At 38.4% G+C, this 24,862-nt stretch overlaps 1 protein-coding gene across 5 annotated transcripts in view; it reads left to right on the top strand.

Moving 5' to 3' along the window:
- The window catches only part of TPD52 (tumor protein D52), a 115,346-nt gene that overhangs the window by 81,104 nt on the left and 9,380 nt on the right, over window positions 1-24,862 (top strand). For 2 of the 5 annotated variants that reach the window (XM_090283759.1, XM_090283756.1), the window contains exons 2-5: window positions 4,445-4,560; window positions 19,637-19,785; window positions 20,692-20,793; window positions 22,067-22,093. In XM_090283759.1, the coding sequence (XP_090139885.1) occupies window positions 4,445-4,560; window positions 19,637-19,785; window positions 20,692-20,793; window positions 22,067-22,093 (394 nt within the window). Of the gene's footprint in view, window positions 1-4,444; window positions 4,561-14,409; window positions 15,786-19,636; window positions 19,786-20,691; window positions 20,794-22,066; window positions 22,094-24,862 lie in introns of those variants that run through there. The other 3 variants (XM_090283757.1, XM_090283758.1, XM_090283760.1) reach the window with 2 other exon arrangements.

The following is a 24,862-nucleotide window of genomic DNA, read 5'->3' as shown; positions in this document are numbered from 1 at the left end:
GTTGGGCCTTTTATAGCTGTCCCAGAGGTTTCTGATCCTTTCATTGTTGCTTCCCATTTCCTCTCGCTGCATTGGTTGACTGCTTGTTCCTTCTCCATATTCCAGTTTGTTGAAATGAACTCTGGATTTTTTTTCCTCACCATCTGTCTCGTATGCGGTTTTGTTCCTTTCGTTATGAATGTTTTTCGCTTCTTTCTTATCTTTTTCCTGCTCTTTTGTGAATTCTGTAAGCCACCTGATAACAATGGCCCAGAACTGAGCCTCTGACAGGTTTCTTATCTGTTCATCTGTCAGGTTCTCTATCTGATGCCTGGTGAGCTGTGTCACCGGGATTTCTATAGTTGTCTGCCTCATTTTGACAGATGCGTTTTGTTTTCTTGGGCCGGCTGTAAGGGGCAGTGCCTGTGTACGCGTCACAAGTCAGCGACCGGCGCCTGTCTGCGACCTATTTCACAGCCCTGTGGTGCTTTCTTTGGGGGCGGGGGTCCAAGATGGATTCACACAGTTATTCAGCTAGGAGACCGGGATCCGTCCTCCCGCCCCCTGGGCCTCACTGTTCAAGGCGATGCGGTGGCTGCTTTCCCCAGCGCTGGGGTCGCGCACTGCCAGGGGCTTGACTGCCGCCGGGCTTTTTCGCCGCCCCGCCGCTGACCGCAAACAGCGCTGCCCTCTTTAACTCTTACCTGCCCAAATGGCACCGCTGGTTTATAACTTCATATGTTGGGCTTCCGTGTAGTTTTATTTTCTGGAATTTCTAGTTATCCTTTGTTTTGAAGTAGTTGTATTCCTCTCTAGTTGTAGAGGGAGACCTAGCGTGTCCGTCTAAGCCTCCATCTTGGCCGGAAGTCCCCTCATCTCTAATCTTTTAAAAAATATATATTTTACTTATTTATTTTTAGAGAGAAGTGGGGGAAGGGAGAAAGAGAGGGAGAGAAACATCAATGTGTGGTTGCCTCTCATGCGCCCCCAACTGGGGACTTGGCCCACAACCCAGGCATGTGCCCTGATTGGGAATCAAACTGGTGACCCTTTGGGTTTGCAGGCTGGTGCTCAATCCGCTGAGCCACACCAGCCAGGGCTCAATCATCTCCACTCTTACTGAACATAGAGGAAACAGGGTAATACGAGAAAGACCTCCAAGACAATTTGGATTCCCTAGGTTAGGGAAACTGTGTATTCGGACATGATGAAGCAATTGCTTTTGATCTAATGTACAAGGTTCTTTTACTTGTATAGGGTCTTATTTGTTGTTGCTTCTAAATAGCATCCCAAATCTGATCTATTAGCCCCTACCTTCGTCTTTATTTGTATTTTGGATATCAGTGATTTGAAGCATTTGCTTTCAAATCAAACCATCTAGGTTCAGAATGCTAACTGCACCATGTTTTCAGATGTCACCAGGGGCAAGTTACTTAACTTCTGTAAGCTTCAGATTCCTCACCTGTAAATGGTAAGGGTGATCCCACCTAATGGATGTGTTGCACGTGCATGATGTAATACATTCAGACCAATCAGCTCCGATATAGGTATAAATAGCATGCACTCTGTAGTGGCTGTGGTTATTAATAATTTTCCTCAATCATGATTGTCATGTTGTGATGGTGATCTCAATATCTATCATTTTGTTCTCCTTCAGGTCCTTTATTTTCCCACCCCCACCCCTTGAAACCTCACCTTTAAATTATAATATTGATAATTTGCTGCCACCTGCAAGCTAATATGGAAAAAGCAGACCATGTAATTATGTGCTAACTTTTCTTAGATTCTGAATATAAAATCTCAAGGTCATTTTGGAGCCCCCGAAGCCAACTATGGGCAACCTCATGACCCCATTTTCTAGAACATTGTTTTCCCCTGGACTCTTAACTAAAAACACTTGAATAGTACAGTATTAGAATCCCCTTAGATTCTTTCTGGAATTGGGCAGGTATGCATAAAGCATTAATAATAATCAGATCCTACATTTTCCTGCTTACGTAGATTTGCAAAATGCTGTTTATTAAACAGTATGAAAGAGGCTTTGCTGTTTAGGGCATAGTTTAACATTGAGTTTTGGGTTTGGGGGGCTGTCTTGTTTTAGTTGGAGAATTTGAAAGGTCTGAAAAAAACATTGAAAATAAACATTGTTTATAAGAAACTGTATTATGGTTCTTCCCATATTGCCTGTAAGGTTGCTACTGGTGTGCTTGTCTTCCATTTTCAATCTCATACTCCTTTGTAACAGAACCTGGTGTCAGGGTAAATTTGTACACACACACAGATCCCCCTAAATGGTTTCCAACATCACATTGTATGGCACCTTGCCCACAGTTTGAATTGTCTGGAGTTGGAGTCTGAGGGGCCAGCTGCCAAACAGCAGGAGATGAGCCCAGTAAGGCCTGTGTGCTAACCTATGGGGTTGATTTTGTCCTGAAAACCGTAGGGGACAACAAAACAATTTTAAGCTGGGGAGTGATGTGATCTGATTTCTATCATAGAAATACTCATATTACTCAGTCAGCCTGTTCACAGCTATTCAGAGGAAACCCATAGAAGCAATTATTCTTTGAACCTTGCCACCACTGATTGCACATGTCCTGTGTTGTCTCTGCAGGAGAGGGCATACTCCTGGCTTATTTGCCATTCCAGTTTGTAGTTTCAAATTGTTTTATTTGTATTACTTTGATGCCTTTAACAATCCTGTTAACACTTTTTAGGCAGGCATTGTTTTTGATACTGTTATGCTCACGATTAATGTTATTATAATCACTAACTACCATTATGCAGTTAATATACAATAGACTGTGTAGCAAGTGTCTTTGTACCTTTTACAAGATGTTATGTCATTGATTTGGCCACTCCTCTTAGGTTGATCACAGTGCTGGCTGCTTGTTGAATGTATGGTATTCCTTCTTCCTCTCTGCCTGGCTGCTAAGTGTCATGTGCTGCTGGCACCTTGCTTTGGATGGGTGCCACATAGCTGCTGTGGCTTAACTAGTGTTTCTCAGAAATAGATGTGTTGGGGGTGTAGGGGTGGGAGGAAAACCATGGTGGCATTAAGACGAGGAAATCTTCTCTTGGTCCCCTACATAAAAAAAATCTGCTACCATGGGAGATTACGAGAACACAAACCTGAGACATGGAAATGGACGGGCTGAACCTTTGATAAGGGTGTGGAGTTTAAGGGGCACCCAGAAGCTCAGTGATCAATTATAAGTAATGTAAAGTAACCCATGATCAATAATATACTAAAATTTTAAATAAAGACAAGATCAGAAACAATGCTGTGCAAAGCTATTTTTGAGCCTGTGGCAAAAGAAAAAATTAGCACCATTGAGCCTGTCAATTTAAATTTGGGTATTTTGTTCATCTGGGATTCTTTGAATTAACTTTGATTTTTACAAATGATTGCATTAAAATATTAAAATTATTCATATTGAGTTTTGGGCACCCCCTTAAGTTTTACACCTAAAGTGCAGGGGCCTCAGTGGCTTCACCCTCACCCTGTGCATGGTTCTGTGGGCAGGAGGAGAGGACAAAGGTGCTCAGAGGCAATGCCTTCCTGGTGTTCTCTAGAAATACTGGAAATACTGAGTTCTTCCTGATGGACGGGCAGAAACTGGCTCTGTTCTAGGGGATGGGCGCCATGGGATTGGTCTTAAATAATGTGAAAAGCCTTCACATGGATGTTGGTCTTCTCTCCAAATAAACACATTAAGAATTTTTAAAGGGTATCTGGATAATATATATATGTATAAGGTGGGGCAAAAATAGGTTTACAGTTGTTCATATGAAAAACAATACAACAATTAAATAATAGTACGAGAATAAACTGTTTTATGTTTTATGTACTCACAACTATATACCTACTTTTCCTCACCTGCGTATGTATGTATGTATGTGTGTATGTGTGTGCGTGCATATATATATATATACAAAGCTGTAAAAAGGTGTTTCTTACATCCACTAACTAATGGAAAGAAATAGATAGAATAAAGCTTCTTTAGCACTGAGTCTGCTCAGCATTTTTTCTCCAAGATTGTTCACTGTTGGATCTGACAACCAGAGGATTAGAGCTAACCCCCCTCCCACCTGACTTCCTGTGAATTACTAATCCTGTTGATTTACTGGTTCAGCATTTGAAGCCTTGCCAAGATCCCATTCTTGGTCTCTTTACTCTTCTGCTTTGCAGTGACTTTATTGTGACTGTGGGCATTAATGGAAGCTGAGCAAATGCTGTAATTTCTAAATTTGTATTTTGGCAAAGTCTAACGTGGTGCTTTTTAGTGATTATTGCCAACTTTTCTGTGGTCTTTTCTGAAGGAGCTAGGTCGTTTGAAAGTGCAGCAGATGATGCCTGGATATAATCTCATTGACTCGATTCTGACTCGGGCAGTGAAGGAGTGTAAAGAAAAATTGTACTTAGCTTTCATATCTTACAGACTTTTTTGTAACCTTCATCAAGGTGTCCTGAGAACAGACCCAGTATACGAGGCTGGAGAAGATGTTGCTGCCACAATCAATGCCACAGAGACCTTGTCAGAGGAGGAGCAAGAGGAACTAAGGAGAGAGCTTACAAAGGTAAGGAAGCATTCTTTGTGGAATCTCCTGCTTTGCACTTAAGATACATTGTTTGTTTTTCTTAAACACGTGGTAATATTTTATAGGTACGTAGTTCCACAGGAGAGAAAGCAATGTTTGTTCATTCACTTGTCCTAGAACGGGGAAGAGGAAATAGAAGAGATGCTACTTTGTTTTTACCTGAGAAAAGGTATATATAGGTAAAGTGAGTCTGGGAAGTAGAGTGAGAAGTAGGAAATGGACGAGAGAAGTGCTGGTCAATGTCTTTTAGGAATCTTCCTATGTTTAATACACTTTGCTATTGTCTGCAGCAATGATTTTGTTCTACTCTTGTCTGTGTTTTGGATATAGGCACCCTTGAGCTTTTTTTACCCCCCCCCCCTCAGAATTAACCATTATAAAGTGTACAATTCAGTGGCATTTAGCACATTTCATGATGCTGTGCAACTGTCATTTCTATCTAGTTTGAAATAATTTCCACAATCCCAGAAGAGACCCATATTCATTAAGCAGGTGTCCCCTAGTCTTCCCTCCCCTGACCCCTGCTGTGAGAAATGCTCACAATAAAAACCGGGACACAACTTGAGCAGCAAAGCAAGGCATTGATTCACAAGTCTGCAGAGTTGGGTGCACCCTCAGCCAGGAGAATATGCTCACCAAGTAGACAAAGAAAACTGGTTTTATAGTAATGCAATTAGCTCCCCCTCTCTAACGCAATTAGCTCCCCCACCCCTCTCCTTCTCCCCCGTTTCTCCATTACTGGTTACTCCGGGTTCACAATCTAACTCGATTAACTCCTTAACTCAGGGTGTGATTAACTAAGGGTAATCTAGTTATAGGTCTATCTCCAATTTATTTGCCAAGTTATCTAGCTACATCTTCCCATTTCTCTGTGTTTGGTGACAACAGTCTTCCTCCTTTTGATCCCAGAGATATGTATGAGGAGCTGCAGAATGTCATTTCCTCGCCCCTTTTCCATGATTCATCTGTTAATTATCTCCTACTAGTTTTGAGAGTCACTGGCTTGCTTCTTTATCCCTAACACTGCTAATCTGTTTCTATGGATTGATCTATTCTGGATATTTCATATAAATAAAATTTTACATGTGCTGTTTTTATTGGGTTTATTTCATTTAGCATGTTTGTGAGGTTCATTCTCATGTAGTATGTGTTGGTATTTCACTGCTTTTTATGTCTGAATAACATTCCATTGTCTGTATCTACCATATTTTGTTTATCCATTCATCCATTGATGGACAGTTGGGTGGTTTGCAGCTTTTGACTCATAGATGCTGAGGAACATTTGAGTGAAAAGGACTTCTTTAAATACTTACTTTCAATTTCTTTAGTTATATACTTAGAAGTGGAAATGCTGTGTCAATATGGTAATTTCATGTGACTTTTGGAGGGACAGTCAAAGCTGTTTTTCACAGCAAGGACACTATTTTACATGCCCACCAGCAAGTTCTGTACATCCTTACTGCCAACATTTGCTATTTTCTGTCTTTTTGGTTATAAGCATCCTAATAAATATTGAGTGATATCTTACTGTGGTTTTGATTTGTATTGTTATTTTCCTAGTGAGTAAAGATACGAGGGGCGACCCCCCAAAATGGAATTATCTTCTGGAGGGTAGGCCCCTTGTAGTACAGACTTCCCCTGCTAGGTGAGTGTTCTAGGAACCCATCTGTTTCAGTGTACCACCTGGCGTTGTTGTGAGAGGCTATGTTTGGCTTCAGTGAATTTTTTTTTAAGATTCTTTCAGCGCATTTGCTTATTTCATGATGGGTGATTTATGAGCTCTCCTGCCTATACCATGCTGACTGTTCAACAGTTTTTGACCAAAGATGACACGCCCTCTGTGTGCCACCATCCCTATTCAACTAATCTCACCCTGAACAACTTTTTTGTTTGTTTGTTTCCCCAGATGAAAAAGTCCTTAAAGGGAAATATTTTACTGATGTGGAAGAGGTGAAACAAAAAACGGCAGAAGCACTAAAAAGCATTAAAATCAATGAGTTCAAAAACTGTCTTGAGCAGTTGGAAAAAAAGTCTCAATAGGTATTGCAACAGATGGAGAGTATTTTGAAGGGGACTGAAGTTTAAACGTGTAAGATTAAATACACAATTTTTAATGAATAAATTTTATTTTTTTTGCCCTACCCTTGTATTGAGCCTCTTTTCATGTGCTTAATAGCGATTTGTGTACCTTTTTAAGAGGTATTCAGATCCTTTGCCCAATTTTTCAAAAATTGTGTTTTGTTTTTGTTTTTGTTTTTTTGGTCTTTTTGTTGTTGAGAAAAGAGCTCTTTATGTGATTTGCAAATGTATGATTTTTTAGATGTTTTCTTGCATTCCATATGTAGACTTTTCACGTTCTTCATAGTGTCTTAACGCACAAAAATTTTGCATTTTGATGAAGCCCAAGTTATTTTTTCTTCAATTCACTGTGCTTTTAGTATTATAGCTAATAACTCATTTCCAAAACTCAGATCATGAAGATTTATATCTGTATTTTCTTCTAAGACTTTTAGTTCTTACATTTAAGCCTTTGATCCATTTTGAGCTAATTTTTGTATGTGGTTTGTGGTGGAGGTCCAACTTCATTCCTTTGCATGTGGATATTTAGTTTCCCCTGAACCATTGGTTGAAGAGACTTTCCTCAATGCATGCCCTTAGCATCCTTGTCAAAAATCAATTGACTATCAATATAAGAATGTATTTCTGGATTCTCCATTTTGATACATTCACCTACATGTCTATCCTTCTGAGAATACCACAGTTTTAATTACTATAGCTTTGTTGTAAGTTTTGAAATTGGAAGTGTAAGTTATTCACCTTTTTTTTTCCAATATTGTTACTTAGGGTCCCTGCAATTCCATATGAGTTTTAAAGTCTACTTTTCCACCCCCCCCCCAAATTACATTGCAATTTTGATGGCGCTTTTATTAAATCTATAGATTGATAGGAGAGAGTATCGCCTTCTGAATAGTATTAAATCTTCCAACCCATGAACATGGAATGTCTTTCCATTTATTTAGGTCTTCTTTAATTTCTTTTACCAGTGTTTTGAGTTTTTAGTGTACCAGTCTTATACCCTTGTGGTTACATTTATTTCTAAGTATTTTATTCTTTCTGATGTGATTATAAATGGCATTTTCTTAATTTCCTTTTCAGATTTTTCATTGCTATAATACAGAAATACAGCTGCATTTTGCAGGTTAATCTTGTGTCCTACAGCTTTGCTGAAATTTTTTTTAACTCTAATAGACTTTTTGTGGACTATTTAGAATATTCTCTATATAAAAGTCATATCATCTGTGTTAAAGGTAATTTTACTCTTTCTTTTCACTTTAGATGTCTTTTACTTATTTTTCTTGCCTATTGCTCTGGCTAAAACCTTCGATATGATGTTGAATAACAGTGGTGAAAGTGGGCAAACCTGTCTTGTTCTGCATCTTATGGGGAAAGCTTTTAGTCTTTCACCATTGAGTGTGACATTAGCTTTCAACTTTTCACAAATGCACTTGTTCACACTGAGGATGTTTCCTTGTATGCCTAATTTGTTCAGTGTTTTTATTGTGAAGGGTGTTGGATTTTGTCAAGTGCTTTTCTGCACCAATTAAAATGATCATTTATTTTTTTCTCTTTTTATTCCATTAACGTGGTATATTACATTGATTTTTTAAAATATATTTTATTCATTATTTTATTACAGTTGTCCCCATTTTTCCCCCTTTACACCCCTCCACCCAGTATGCCCAGTCTCTTCAGCAATTCCCCCGCCTTAGTTCATGCCCATGGGTTGTGCATATAAGTTCTTTGGGTTCTCCATTTTCTATACTGTTCTTAATACCCTCTGTCTATTTTGTACCTACCAATTTGTGCTTCTAAATCCTGCACCTTTTCCCCTATTCTCCCCATTCCTCCTCCCAGCTGATAACCCTCCAAATGATCTCCATACCTTTGATTCTGTTCCTGTTCTGGTTGTTTGCTAAGTTTGTTTTTTAGATGCAGTTGTTGATAGTTGTGAGTTTATTGCAATTTTAATGTTCATAGTTTTGACCTTCTTCTTTTTCTTGAATAACATTTCCTGTAATAATGGTTTGGCGATGATGAATTCCTTTAGCTTTATCTTGTCTGGGAAGCACTTTATCTGCCCTTCCATTCTAAATGACAGCTTGACTAGATAGAGTAATCTAGGTTGTGTGGGTCCTTGCTTTTCATCACTTTGAATACTTCGTGCCAGCCCCTTCTTGCGTGCAAAGTTTGTTTTGAGAAATCAGCTAACAGCCTATGGGAACTCCTTTGTATGTAGCTCTCTGTTCTGCTCTTGCTGCTTTTAAGATTCTTTCTTAATCTTGAAACTTTGGCATTTTAATCATGATATGTCTTGGTGTGGTTTGGGTCTAGCTCATTTGGGACTCTCTGTGCTTCCTGGACTTGTATGTCTATTTCCTTTACCAAATTAGGGGGAAGTTTCCTTTTATTATTTTTTCAAATAAGTTTTCAATTTCTTGCTCTTCTTCTTCTGGCATCCCTATGATTCAGATGTTGATGTGCTTGGTGTTGTCCCAGAGTCTCCTTCAACTATCTTCATTTGTTGGAATTCTTTTTTCTCCTTGCTGCTCTGATTAAATGCTTTTTTCTTCCTTTTGTTCCAAATCATTGATTTGGTTCTCAGTCTCATCCCCTCCACTGTTGGTTCCCTGTAAATTTTTCTTTATTGCACTTAATGTAATCTTCATTTCTGCCTCGGTCTTTTTTATGCTGTACTCAAGGAGTTCTTTGAGACTCCTGATAACCAGTGTTTTGAACTCTGCATCTTATAGGTTGGTTATCTCTGTTTTGTTTAGTTTTTTTTCTGGGGTTTTGTTCTATTCTTTCATTTGGGCCATATTTCTTTGTCTCCTCAATTTGGCAGCCTCCCTGTGTGTTTTTCTGTATATTAGGTAGTGCTGCTTTGACTTCCTGTCTTAGTAGTGTGGCCTATTGTAGAAAAAGCACCTGTAAATTGTGGGGGATGGAGCCTTAGCTAATTGTCAGAGCAGGGCAACCCACTTCACCACTTTGTGGCTCTGTGTGTGGGGAGGCTCAAAGAGGGGACCGCGCCACTACCTGGCTTCTGGAGGTTTGCTTGGCACTTGCCCTGTTTCTAGGCACCTCACTTTCTCACTGTATGTGACTGATGCTCTTCCAGCTGAATCCCAAGGTAGTGGGTCTGTGCAAGTTCTAAGTCCATATGGGTCCTTTAAGAGGAGTCTCCTGAAAGTCCAGCAGTTTGTTCCACTACCCCAACCCCAACTAGTTTTTACATCCAGAAATTATGGGGATTTAACTTCCTGGTGCTGGAACCCTGCGCTGTGTGGTCTGGCCTAGGGCTGGTATCCTTTGCTCCTGAGGAATTCCCCCTGATTTTAATCCACCACATGTGAATGTGGGACCATCCTTTCCACCTCCTCTCTATGCCATAGTGCACCTTTGTGCCTCTCTGTCTGTCTCCATTTCTCCACCCTGCATACCTGTCTGGATGAATGTGGCTTCTTTAAATCCTTGGTTGTCAGACTTCCATACAGCTTGATTTTTTTCTGGTGGTTCTGAGTGATATTTGTTTTGAGGTCTAGTTGTAATTTTTTTTCTGTAGTTGTGTAAGGAGGCGAAGCATGTTTACCTATGCCTCCATCTTGACTGGAGGTTCCTGATTGATTTTCATGTGTTGAATCATCCTTGCATTCTTAAGATAAATCCTACTTGGTCATGGTAGACAGGCATACCTTGTTTTATTGTGTGTCACTTAATTGTGCTTCACAGATGTTACTATTTTTACAAAATGATGGTAAGACTCTCCATTGGTAAAAAAAAAAAAAATTAGAACTCACTTTATGTCAAGACTAACTTTATTGTGGTGGTCTGGAACTGAGCCCACAGTATCTCTGAAATATGCCTCTATAATGTTTTTATTATCACTTGGATTTGGTTTGTATTTTGTTGGGTGTTTTTATATCTATATTCATCAGAGAAATTGGCCTGCAGTATCTTTTCTTGTGATATCTTTGTCTAATTTTTGAATCAGGCTAATAACTGGCCTTTTAGAATGAGTTAGGGAGTGTTTTACGCTCTTCTATTCTGTGGACAAATTAATTGGCATTAATTTTTTAAATACTTGCTAAAATTCACGAGTAAAGACATCTGATCTTGGACTTTTCTTTGAAGGTTTTTGATTAGTGATATAATCTCTTTACATGTTATGGGCCTATTCAGAATTTCTATATTTTTGGAGGGTCAGTTTTTTTTTTAATTGAATTATTGGGGTGGCATTGGTTAATGAAATTATGTATTTTCAGGTGTACAATTCTATAATACATCATCTTTAAATTGTGTTGTATGTTCACCACCCCAAGTCAAGTCTCCTTTCATCACCATTTAACCCCTCCTTTATTTACCCTATTCTGCTCTCTCCAACTCCCCTTTGGAACGTCAGTTTTTATTATTTATGTGCTTTTAGGAATTTGTCCACTTTATCTAGGTTATCTAGATTTTTGGCATACAGTTGTTCATAGTATTCTCTTATAATCCTTTTTATTTTTATAAGATCGGTAGTAATGTTGCCACTTTATTTCTGTTTTTACTTATTTGTGTCTTTGCTTTTTTTTTTTCCCCATCAGTCTTGCTCAGTGGTAATCAACCTTTTTCATCTCATGGCACACATAACCTAATTACTTAAATTCTGTGACATACCTAAAAAATATATTTTGCTCATCTGACAAAAAAATAGGTATAATTTTTAATTCACTCACCCTGGACAGCTAATGTTGTGTTGGCTGTTGTCATTTTTTATTTGACAATCTAAGGAAAAAAAGAGGTCAGTGCTCTTGACTAAATTGTCAGGTATTGCATGTTTTAAAAATGCTTGTGGCACACTGGTTGAAAATTGCTGATCTAGCTAAAGGCTTGTCAGTTTTGTTGATCTTTTTAAAGAAGCAGTTTTTGGTTTCCTTGATTTTTCTCTATTGTTTTTCTGTTCTTTATTTTACTTATCTTCACTCTAATCTTAATTATTTCCTTCTTTTTCTTAGCTTTGGATTTATGTAGTTTGCTTTTCTTTTTCTGGCTTCTTAAGGTATAATATTAGGTTATTGATTTGAGATCTTTCTGTTTCTTAAGAATTTCCTTCTGAGCATCACTTTCACTGCATCCTGTAAGTCTCAGTGTGTTGTGGTTTTGTCCTCATTTGTCTCAAAGTATTTTCTAATTTCCTTTGTGATTTCTTCTTTAACTCACTGATGGTTTAAGACTGTGTTGTTTAACTTTAAGACTGTGTTGTTTAACTTTTATATATTTTGAATTTTCCAATTTTCCTTTTTAAAAATTTTTTATTTCATTCCATTGTGGTTGAAAAAGATACTTCATATGATTTTAAATCTATTGAGCCTTGACTTTTTTCCCTGATGTGCTCTATCCTGGAGAATGTTCTATGTGTATTTGAGAAGTATGCATATTCTACTCTTTGGGGTGACATTTTCTGTCTGTATGTCAGATCCATTCAGGTCATGGTGTTGTTCCAGCGCTCAGTTTCCTTATTGACCAGAAGGTCTGTTCTCTCCACTTCCTTACATAGGTTTTATAAATAAGGAGGTAGGATGTATGAGGCAGATTGGTGATAACCCTACAAGGAATGTGAGAATTTAAAATGCTGAGTGTTTAGTACATGCCTAAGAGAATAAACAAAAATATGTTTTCTATACATTACATATGTTTATGGTGTAAACATAAAAAATACTAAATAAAATTGAAAATACCTACAGTGTGAGTTTTAGATAATCTGTTTCCAGACTTTTTCTTTTTTTAAATAATACTATGGTTTTTTTTTTCAGATATATTCTCACTTTATTTTATTTTTATATTATATTTATTGGGGGTAACATTGGTTAAAAACATACATTTATAGACTTTATGTATGTAGTGCTATAAATAATTATATTTTAAGAAGGCATTCGAATATACATCTATAACTTTTCCTCAGTTGATACTAAATTTCAAAACATTATTATGCCAATAAGTAATCTAAAAACCTCATTTTAAATGTTGCATAGTCCATTTTTAATTGCTGCAAGCTCATTTTTAATTAATAGACATATTATTTATAAACCCTTGGATTATTTCCATTTTTGCTATTATGAACAATATTTTGATGGAAATACTTGCATATAGTTCTTCATATGCTTCTTTAATTAATTCTTTAGGAGAAAAATCCCTAATAGTTTTTAAAGACACACAGACATTCTCATGGACACAAGGCCAAAATGCATCCAGAGATTTCTCATAGCACATGAGGGCAATTTTCCAAAACCTTGCCAGCTCTCAGTATTATTTTATTATATTTTAAAAATAGTTATAGCACTTAATACCTACATGCTGCTTGCTAGATGGAGTTCGTTGATGACTGTGTTTCAAGTGTCAAATGTAAGAAAGCATTGCCTAATCCATGATTATGAAGGTTAAGGTCACACAGGTGATGCGCTGCAGCACTGAGTTTTTGTATCAGGTCTTTACGACCTGATGCTTGTGAGGTTACCTACCCTTTTATTTCTATAATATTCACGCTTTTTCAGAAGCATATCCTAATTTTTATAAAACTTCATGAGATATGGCAGATATACTATTACTTTCCTCATGGTTATAACAATAATATTATATGATGATAATAATTAGATACAATAAAAATTATTTACATTTAAAATAAATAACTGATTTGACTTTGGAAAGGTTTTACATCAGAGTCAACTGCTTGAAATAGTTGGAGAAACTTAAATAAAATGAATATAAAAAAACTCTCCCACTCATATTTTTACTCCTTTTTGAGATATAATTTATATACCATCAAATTCATTGTTTTAAAATTTACAACTCAGTGGTTTATACATATTCACAAAGTTGTACAACTATCACCACTAATAAATATTTCCATCACCCCAAAAACCGTGTTCCCATTGGAGTCACTCTTGATCCTTCCTCTCCCCAGCCCTTAGCAACCACTGATCTACTTCCAGGTTTACCTGTTATGGGCATTTCATATAAATGGAATCAAACAACATGTGGTCTTTCGTGACTTGCTTCTTTCACTTTATATAATGTTTTTAAGATTTATCCATGTTGTAGTACATATCACTGCTTCATTCCATTTTGTGGCTGAATACTTTCCATCGTATAGATACATACTATGTTTTGTTTGCACATTTATCAGTTGATGGACATTTAGGTTATTGCTGGGTCATATGGTAACTCCATGTTTAAATTTCTGAGGAATTACCAAGCTGCTTTTGCTGCCAAACTGCACCATTTTATTATACATTCCCACCAGCCATGTATGAGGGCTCCAATTTCTCTACACTCTCATGAAAAATTTTTGTTTGTTTTTTTTTCATTAAAGCCTTCCTAATGGGGTGAAGCAGAATATCATTAATTTTCAAAATTACTAATGAATGGTATTGAGCATTATTGATTTAATTGTGATCCCGGACACACGAATAATTCCAGCAAGCAGAATGGAGACGATTGAGGGGCCACTGCACGCTCAGGCAAGTCTGCAGCGAGCATGAGACCCCAAGTCCTTTTATTAGGATTTCAAAAGTTACAAAAATAGAACAGGGGGTGAGAGCTCTACAGCCAATAGTGAAAGAATTCTTACAATGTATCATTAATGTGTAAAACACAACCAGGGTAACTCATGACTTAGATAGTACCTATCAAGGATACAAAACAGACTGGCTAATCCTCAAGGCCAGCTCCAATTAAGAGTTTATTTACAAGGAGGGAGATGGAGTACTTAACAGACCTCTTTGTTCTCAGGATTCCGTGACTCAGTGGCCTGTGCAGCCTAGAGCTTCAAGCGGAGACAAGGCCAGCTTATCTCCTGAGCCACAGAACACCTGGACCGAGGAGCATGTAAACATGCCCCTACCCAGAGATCTGAGTTCCTGCAACAGAGCATCTTTTCATATAATTATTGGCCATTTGTATAACTACTTCGGTAAAATATCTACAGTAGTCCCCCTTTATCCACAGGGGATATGTTCCAATATGTCCAGTGGATGCCTGAAACCATGGATGGTAGCAAACCCTACATATCCTATGCTTTTTCTTATACACACGTACTAATGATAGTTTAATTTATAAAAGGCACAATATGAGATCGGCAATAATAACTGATAATAAATTAGAACAGTTATAACAATATGCTGTAGTAAAAGTTGTGTGAGTTTGGTCTCTTGCCTTCCTTAGAGTATCTTACTGTACTGCACTCAATGTTTCACTTAAAGGAAGCACATTACGGCTTCTCTTTGGCATGTCCAAATTGCCAGCATCACTGCTCTTGTGCTTTGGAGCCATTATGGAGTAAAAGTAAGGGTGACTTGAACACAAGCCCTGTCATACTGTGGCAGTCGATCTGATAACCCAGGTGGCAACTCAGTGGGGAGCTTCTACAGCACAGAGAAACTGGACAAAGGGATGAGTCATGTCCTGGGCGGGATGGAGTAGGGTGTCATGGGATTTCATTTTGCTATTCAGAATGGCACGCAATTTAAAACTTATTGTTCATTTCTGGAGTTTTTCTTTTCCAGAGTTGTAGTTTACCATGGGTAACCATGAAGCCATGGAAAGTGAAACTGGATAAGGGAGGACTATTGTCTTTAAAGCCTTTGTCCATTTTTTAATTGGATTACTTGTCTTCTCATTGAGTTGTGAGAGTTTATTATATATTTTGGATACTAGACCCTGATCAGAGATATAATTTGCAAATATTTTCCTTGTTCTGTCAGTCATCTTTTTACTTCATACTATGTCCTTTGACATATAGCAGTTTTAAATTTGATGATGTTAATTTATGTAGTTTTTCTTCGGTTGTTTGTGCTTTGGGTATCATAACCAGGGCTATGAAGATTCCCCCCTCTGTTTTCTTCTAAGAGTTTTATACTTAGCTCTAACATTTAGATTTTGAATTCATTTTGAGATAATTTTATACACGGTATGACTTAGGGTTCCAACTTTATTCTTTTGCATGGAAATCCAGTTGTCTCCACAGCTTCGTGGAAAAAATGATTCCCACTGAATTGTCTTTGTACCTTGTTGAAAACCAATTGACCATGAATGTATAGGTTTATTTATGGATTCTCAACTCTGTTCCATTCATTTATTGTATATGTCTATTCTTATGCCATGGGTACAATCTTGATTACCATAGCTTTGTAGTAACTTTTTCACTCATTATTTATTTATAGCAGAGATTCCTAATCATGCTTTCCTTTAGTCTCTTAATGTCATTCTATATACATATATTTTAAATACATAATCTATTAATATACCATTTACTGACTATAATAAGTTGAATACATATTTTTTGAATTAAGAAATTGTAGTCACTTCCTTCCAAGATGGAGGTGTAGACAGACACGCTGCATCTCCCTCCACAACTAAGAAGGAATACAGACAGGTAGGAGGGGTGGAGCCAGGGCAGAGAGGATGCAGTGTGGTGGCAGCAGCAGCGGTGGCAGCGGCAGGCTGACAGAAAGCGCAGTCACACATTTTAAAGTCAGGAGGGACATCTGGGGAGCGTTCCCAGCTCCTCACCGGACACCGCAGCTCATAGTCCCAGCACCAGGGAAAATCAAGCCTCATTGCTTCTGACTGCAGGCCAGTGGGGGTTGGGGTAGAGGCAGAAACTGCCAGTCTCTCAGCAGAGTCCACTTGTTTAAAGGGCCCCCATGGATCTAGAACGTCCACAGACCCACCCACTCTGGGAACGATGGCCAGGGCAACAGCTAGAGGGGCGCCAGTCTGATGTGGAAGTGGGAGAGGTGCCTGGAAAAGGGGCAAGTGCTGGGCAGGCAGCATTGTTCCCTCTCGGACCCCTCCCCCACATACAGCACCACAACGTGGTGAAACAGGTCTCCCTATACTGACGAATCCCTAAGACTCCGCCCCTTAAAACATAACAGGAGTGACAGCTCTACCTGGGACGTGGAGGCAAACAAACACAGGAGCCTCTCAGAATGAGGAGACAGAGAAGTATGGCCCAAAAGGGGGAACGGATCAAGGTTCCAGTGGGAGAGCTAAGCGACCAGGAGATAGCCAACCTAACAGATGCAGAATTCAAAACACTGGTGATAAAGATGCTCACAGGCTTGACAGATATGCTTGAGTATGGCAAATGCATAAGAGAAGAAGTGAAGGCTATGCTAAGTGAAAAGAAGGAAAATCCACAGAAAACCAATGGTGAAGGGAAGGAAACCGGGGTTCAAATCAATGATTTGGAACATAAGGAGGAAAAAAACAGTCAACCAGTTTAGAATGCGGAAGCAAGAATTGAAAAAAATGAGGAAAACTTCCCAAATTTTACAAAGGAGATGGATATACAGGTCTGGGAAGCACGGAGGGTCCTGGGCGAGCTGGACCCAGATGATACCACACCAGGATGCATCATGATTGAGATGCCAAAGGTGAAAGATAAAGACAGAGTCCTGGGAGCAGCAAGAGCGAGGCAGAGAGTTGCCTACAGGAGGGTGCCTATAGGACTATCAGCTGATTTCTCAGAGGACACTTTGCAGGCAGGAAAGGACTGGCAAGCAATATTCAATGTGATGTAAGGCAACCTGCAACCAGGACTACTCTATCCAGCAAGGCTATCATGTGGAATGGAAGGGCAGATGAAGTGCTTTCCAGATAAGGTAAAGCTAAAGGAGTTCATCATCACCAAGCTATTATTATATGAAATGTCAAAGGGACTTACTTAAGAAAAAGAAGATCAAAACTACAGACACTAAAATGACAACAAACTTACAACTGTCAACAACTGAATCTAAAAAATAAAAAGAAAATCTAACTAAGCAAACCAGAATAGGAACAGAATCGTAGGTATGGGGATCATTTGGAGGGTTATCAGCTTGGAGGGGAGAGGGGGAGAAATGGGAATATGGTGCAGGGATTGAGAAGCATAATCGATTGGTACAAAACAGACAGGGGGACGTTAAGAATAATATAGGAAAGGGTGAAGCCAAAGAACTTATATGCACGACCCATGGACATGAACTAGGGTGGGGTGGGATTGCTGGAGGGAAGGACTGGGCAGAGGGGAGGAAAGGGGAAAAAGATTGGAACTACTGTAACAACATAATCAATAAAATATACTTTAAAAAAAAAAGAAATTGTAGCTTTGGTGTGCTGAGCTAGGTATGTTAGCAGCACAATCTAAGCAACAAAGATGGGAATACACTGGGCCATGTGTTCAGAAAGATTTACAGTAATCATTTTTCTTTCCAGTTTTCACTAGGGGAAGTTAATACTTTATAGAACATCAAAGGGTTGAACACTTACATCTTTCAATGTAACTGAAGATTTAGAGTTTGGGTTAAAGAAAGAGGTTTTAGAAAACTAACAGTGAGCAATGAGAAACAGACAGTGAACTAAGATGGAATCAGAAAACCTGTGTTGAAATTCTAATTCTTGTATTATTAGTTTGATGACTTAGTGTAAATCATTCAATCTTCTCAATTTTTAACTTCACTTATTCATTCATTCAGATTGTTGCCTTTCACTTTTCATATTCCACTTTGCCAATGTACTTCTTAAAACATGATTTCCAAAGCTGATATAACATGTAAGGTTTTTTCTGACAGAAAATTATCTTGGTTCTGGACCTGCATTCAGATTAATGTCACCTAAGAGTTATATTATTCTTTATTTATTTATTTGGCAGCCACATTACATTTGATTTATCCTTCTCTCCTTTTGCTGAGTACTGTTTTTCTTACTTTATCTTCTCTAAAGATTTAATTAACAGTGAAACAGTTGAGTTAACACTCTATGTTGTTTTTAAAGGCCATGTTGTCTTTGCAATTGTGTTATGCAGGTCAAGGCTGAGAATATGGCTCTGCTACCAGCCAAGAGAAGCATTTTTCTGTAGTCTTGAATATTAACGAATATACTTTATGGATCCAGTTTTCAACTTCCTGGTACAGAATGTCTTTTGCACATTGTGTCTGTTTTTCTCTGTGCATCTGCCCTTTTCTTCTGTTTTCCTGGCTAAACCTTTACTTTGTAAGTCTTTTTTTGTTTTTGTTTTAAATCCTCACTTGATGATATGATAGAACCTGCAACCTAGGTATGTGCCCTGACTGGTGATCAAACTGCAACATTTTGGAGCATGGGATGATGCTCCAACTAATTGAGCCACCTGGCCAGGACTGTAAGTCTTTTTCTTTATTTCAGAGCTTCTGCTTAGAATTTGGCCTTCCTCAAGTACATTTAAGCTTTCCACAACATGTCATAATCTCACTGTGTCCTGCCTATATGCAGGGCTTCTTTATCTGAGTCTTTCCAGCTCTCCTCCAATGTTATTTCAGTGTCTCAAGGTAAGTGCTTGAATGAAAGAGACTAATGAATCAAGCATCTCTTTTCACACACAGTACACATCACTCGTTGGGGTGGCTGTCCACTTCTAACCACCCAGCTAAGGCTGGTCAGTCAGCATCAGGTGGTCTACAAGGGCTTCTGCAGGAACCTCTGGGGGAGACAGTTTGATTTATTTATGACTTTGGCACATGCTAGGACTGACATTCCCTGTATAAACTCATCTGAAATATGCAAAGAGGTTGGGTTTTGTGCATGTTTTGGTAGGAGATAGAGATTAGTTTGATTTAGTATGCAAATATGAGTTTTTATGGGCATTCAACTAGAAATGTCCAGCAAGAAATGTGGACCGGAGGTCAAGAGAGAGGGTGCTAGAATAATTTGGAGAGGTTCTAGTCCTAAGCCTCCATGGGATAGCTGAAGTATAGGGACAGGGGAGAGGGACTGAGGACAAATCAACATGGAAATATGTAGAAGAGACAAGAGAAGCCATACAGGAGAGATGAGCACATAACTGTTTACTTAATGACATATTCTATGTTATTTTTAAAGAGACAGATAAATGAATTAAAAAGATGTTTCAAAATGACAAGAATTTTGAGTACAGTTTTACACTATTAATCTCATCAAATGACCTTGCTGCATTCTTACTCCAACCTCTTCCTCACAGGTGGAAGAAGAAATCCAAACTCTGTCTCAGGTGTTGACAGCAAAAGAGAAGCATCTAGCAGAGATCAAGCGGAAACTTGGAATCAATTCACTACAGGAACTAAAACAGAACATTGCCAAAGGGTGGCAGGATGTGACTGCAACACCAGCGTATGTTCCCCTGATCACACACTCTTCTAGAGAATGTAAAGGACATTTTTGCTCCTTTTGTCTGGGAATAGGAATAGAAAGGCAATGAGGACAATTCTGCATCTTTTGATATGGCATCATCATGATGCATTTTGTTTCCCGGTGCAAAGAGGAGCACAGGTCTAGTAGCTTTCTACCCATACAGGGAGGTGGTGGGAAAACATGCAGGAAACAGTTCTGCAACTGTATCACCATAAACTGCTGTTTGTTTTTAATATTGATTATTAAAGGGTAATTCTTTTTTATAATGTGGGCTCTTGACCCTTTTGCTGTAGGTATCATATCCTTCTTTTTTGTTTTTGTTTCCCCTTTGCTAATTGCTGGGGAGATAAGAAGAGGGAGGTGGTAAATCATACCTTTGTGTCCCAGCAAATATCACACTCAAGTGTTACAGCTATTTTAAATACTGTACCTTTACATCCTCTTTTGGGTGTCTAGTCCACAAGCCGTTATTTGGTAGCTCTAGAGACATGCAACATTAAGAAAATTCTTTGTGCTCTTTCAATTCATTTGGATAATTTTCTAGCCCCTTTTTAGGAGATAAACTTGTAAAAGGCATGTGAAGAATTTGATTTCATTTTTGTTTTGTTTGGCTTAACTGACAAAGGCAAGGATAAGAGGTGTCATTTCTTTCAGCCTCTGGTTTATTTTCATTCTTGCTCCAGAACTGTTTTTAGCCCTAACCCTAACCATCTTGGCCCTGCACAGGCCTCTATCTTTCCAACTGCGCAGAAGGTTGTGCCCAAAGTGATGGTTAAGGATTTAGATGCTGTGATGCTGCCGACCTGGTGTTTGTGAAGGATTTTAGATGTTCTAGACAAAAAGGGTTTAGCTTACTTTGCTTTGTTCTTTTATAATTTGTTGTAGATACAAAAGGACATCTGAAACCTTGTCTCAAGCTGGACAGAAGGCTTCAGCTGCTTTTGCCTCTATGGGATCTGTCATCACCAAAAAGCTGGAAGACGTGAAGTATGTCCTGTTTTTTCTTGCTCATTAGGTGGCTGAGGCAAATGACAAATAGGACTTAGTGTCCTGACTCTGATTCTGGGTGACACTGAATTCCATTCCAGGGTAGGTGGGAATGCCTTCAGCCTGAAATATTGCCTCAGTTCCTTAAGGCCTGGCCATCTAACTTTGAGGCATAGCATTCAAAATGATCACCTTATGAATTCATTTAAGATTCTTGAACAATTCTGGTTGTGAATTTTTGTCCTTTGAGTCCTTCCTGATCATATAGGGTAAGTATGCCCCTTGTGGTTGCAAGTTGTGGTTGTGAGCTGAGCCTGGTGTCTCACTGGTGCAGAGTCTAGGAGCACCAAAGCGCATGCACGGCCTGAGACCTGCTCTCTCTTCTCTGTGGTGTTTTTACACCACGCTGTCACTATACCATACACACTTGTGCATGATTTGCAGTCATTTGTAAGCCATGTCTGTTCCATCTTACGCCTAAATCTTGATTTTGCAATGTTGCTTTTTATTTTGCATTTCTATATATTTTAGATGAGTCTGCAGAATTTTCCTAGTCATTGTGATAATCTCACTTCCCAGTGTTTTTGTGCGCCCCTACCATATGGATTAGAATAGTGCTGGAAAGGACAGACATGGTTTCAATTGGCTGTGCTTCTGTTGGCATGAAAGATTTGTGTTTTAAAAACAAAACCCTTAGATTGCATGACTTTGTGTTTTTCATTTGCAGGGACAGTAGATTTTACAACCAGAATTTTGTTGACTGAACGAGTTTGGCAATCTGTGTATTAGACTTTGTGACCAAAACACCAAATCAGAGATGCATTTAATGGCGGGTGCACCCTCGGCCCCGACTTCTGAAGGGCCCCTTAAAACCCCAACTTTACACCTTTTTCTAATGACATCAAGTACATCAAGTTTGGTTTCATACGTGCAATTTTAATTACTTACAAGTTGTAAACTTGCGGGGCCCTTCAGAAGTCGGGGTCCAGGGCGCGTGCCCAGTGTTCCCGCCTTTAAATCTACCTCTGCTGCTCTTGATATTTGTTCTATAGTCGTTGTAAGAATAACGCAATGAACACAGCATTCTTGAACCTTGTTGATGGTGACATACACACCTTTCACGTGCTCTCATTTCCTTTTGTGCTGACTCAATATTGTAGCATTTCATAATCCAGTTAAAACCTTATGCAACTTTTAAAAAGTGGGTGATTTAATTGGTTTAGGTTTACCTGAACTTCCTTTCTTTTTTAATGCTTATTCTGGCTTCTTGCAGATTGCAAGTCTTTTCACACTCCTTTAGGTAAGGAGTCTGAGCCATCTCTGAGGCTCAGCAGTTGTTTGACACTAGTGTGCTTCCTTAGGTTGTGATGCCACAGCTGGATGGTCATGTTTGTCCACTCCATAATTTTCTTGCATTTGGAATATTTTTTGCTCTAATGCTATTCCTGTTTTCTGTTTTTGTTTTTTCAAGGGAGGGTTTCTTGTATACCATGGGTACTGGATACATTTTAAAAAGAATGATACTGTGGTTTAAGGGCTGTGAAAATAATTTTGACATTTCATTTTTACTTTTTTTTTTTTCTTAAAGAAGCATCTCTACCATGGCATGCAGAATTCCTTCCTTTTAATGTCTGACTTTGTTTGTGTTTGATGCTGTCGTTTCTTTGGTGCTCTTGTATGGATGGGTCCTTCACCAGGGTCCCATTATGCATTCCCAATAGACTGGTTCACACTGATAATCTTCCATCTTATACAGCTTACCCTGAATATTTTTATGTATATGGTAAAATATATATAAGGTTAAATATACTATTATAAATATACTATAAAATATACTATTACTTTTTAGTACCTGTCTTATTAGTTTATAGATTTTACTATTTATTATTTTTATACCATAGTTATATTTTTAACTGTGCACACAAGAAAATTCCATGGTTGTAAAAAGGAAAAAAACACTATTAGGCCAAAAAAGAAGGCTAATCAAAAAGATGTCAGCCCAAACCATAGCTTATAAGAGGAATCTTTGCGATACAGACCTCTCCTCTTCCACCCACACAGACCATGTATCTAATCTGTGGTCAGAGGAAATGAGGTGGGGGAAGGTCTTCAGAGTGCAGCCAAAAAAATGATGAGTAGTCACCATCTCTATTCTGTTCATGTGAGTTGTCTTCTCAGTCATTCCCTATCTAGCTATTTGTCTTCTTAAGCAAACAGGTACTTATTGCTGAGGCCCTTCTGTCCTAGGCACATTCAGCCCTGGAGGTCAGAGTAGATCATAGGGATAAATCAACTGTATATATTGAACCATTTAAAGCTAAAATTGTGCTTTAAAAAAAGCAAGAAATCAGTGACGGGAGGTGATTCTGTATCTTTGGTGTTTACTTAAAAAGGTCTAAGTGTTCCAGGCAACTATTAAGACAGTTTATCTGAAGTTATGTGAGTTTTGCGAATATGTATTCAGTCCCATCGTCCATCCTGCTAACATCAGAGTGGCTACTGGTGGCAAGTCCAAAGGATAATCAGATGTGGTTCTTGTTTGGAAAGACCTTAACATGTTGGAGTGGATGGAGTTGGGGAAGGAAGTGGGGACTGGCAAAGAGTTGGGAATGGGAGAGCCCTGTTAATACCTGGTTATAAAACAATGTTAGATGTGGTATGAACACAAATATAAAAATCTGTAGGTGCTGTTGAGAAATGATGTTTCATTAGTATGATCACTGTTCTTTTGCTCTACCTTTAAAAGACTGAGCAAATGCATACACAATGGAGCCGCATGTGTCATCTTACTGGTTCTCCAGAAGAACATTGAGTGTTGTTGTTCTTCTCCAACTCCTTATACAGTCAGTTCTTTCATTTTTTAAAAAGTGGTAGAGATTATATTCTCTACCGTTTTCAGTCCTGTTTTTAATGAACTATATCTTGCATATCAATACATGGAAGTTAAAGTAAGGCTCTTGATTAAAACTTGAGAGAAATAAGATTATCTTCTGAAAGCTAAATTTTATAATTCTTACAAATTAAAAATTAGGTAGAGTCATTAAAAAATAATTTATAGGCCAAGAAGTCCTGATTGTAATCTGACTTAGTGTGTTTATATATAATAAAATATGTGAAAACATGTATAATGGGAAACATATATTAAGAAAACCACATTTTTAAAATCAGTGAGTCACAGAGGCAATTACTGGTCACGTGCCCCTGAGGACGGTCTAAGGAGAGAGAGCTAGGATAGACTTAGTGTTTCACTCCCAGAGCAAGGCCTCTTCAGGATGCAGGACACCTTTGAAATGGTTGGTTAATCCCGTTAACTCCTCTTTGTTCGGGGTCCACGCTTAACCAGCAGACATGTGGCAGTGATTTCACTTTCTGAAGGAATTGTGGATGTTTTGCTGAATTGAATTGTTAGACTCAGCAACAGTTTTTATTTTATGTTTTCAATCAATAAATTACACTTGGAATTTAGATATCTGTCTTCAGCCTTGGGTGGATGTGTGAGGAGAGGAGAAATCTCTTTTTGATGCCATGAGAATTAGGTGCAGCAAGGTTGGGGACCAGGCTTGGGATGTGGTAATGAGCATTATCCTGGGAGGCCGTCTGGGGACAGCCAGCTTTTCTCTTAGATGGTCTGTTCATATCCATCCCTCTCCTGTTTGCTTAGTTTCTACACATATGTGGTAAGTACTGACTTATGCTTTAATATTTTGAGAGAAACTTTAAAAGTCTTCTTATTCCACTTGGTTTGTGTCTTAAACATCAATTTTGGTGTTATTAATAGCATTATAATTCAGTAGCCTATTCAATCAAGTATTTTGATATATTTAAGAGGAAGTGCTAATTAACTTTGTCTTTATTACCAAAGGAAATTTCTTTTTCTTTTTCTTTTTTTTTTTTTTCATGTGTGTTTCATATAAACCTCAGGATATTTTTCACTTGTTTTGGGCTCCTCTGCATTCTTGAAGCTGGCACCTGTTCCCAAAAAATGTTTTCTTCCACATGTAAGCTCAAGTATCTACCACTAACTGACGGAGGCTGAGAACTCTAATTACAACATCTCTGGACAAGAATC

The sequence above is a fragment of the Furipterus horrens genome, unplaced genomic scaffold (genome assembly GCF_987537825.1).
Source record: "Furipterus horrens unplaced genomic scaffold, mFurHor1.1.pri manual_scaffold_7, whole genome shotgun sequence".
Lineage (NCBI taxonomy): Eukaryota > Metazoa > Chordata > Mammalia > Chiroptera > Furipteridae > Furipterus > Furipterus horrens.
Note: the sequence above shows the minus strand (reverse complement) of the source record. Positions and strands in the feature narration are given on the sequence as shown.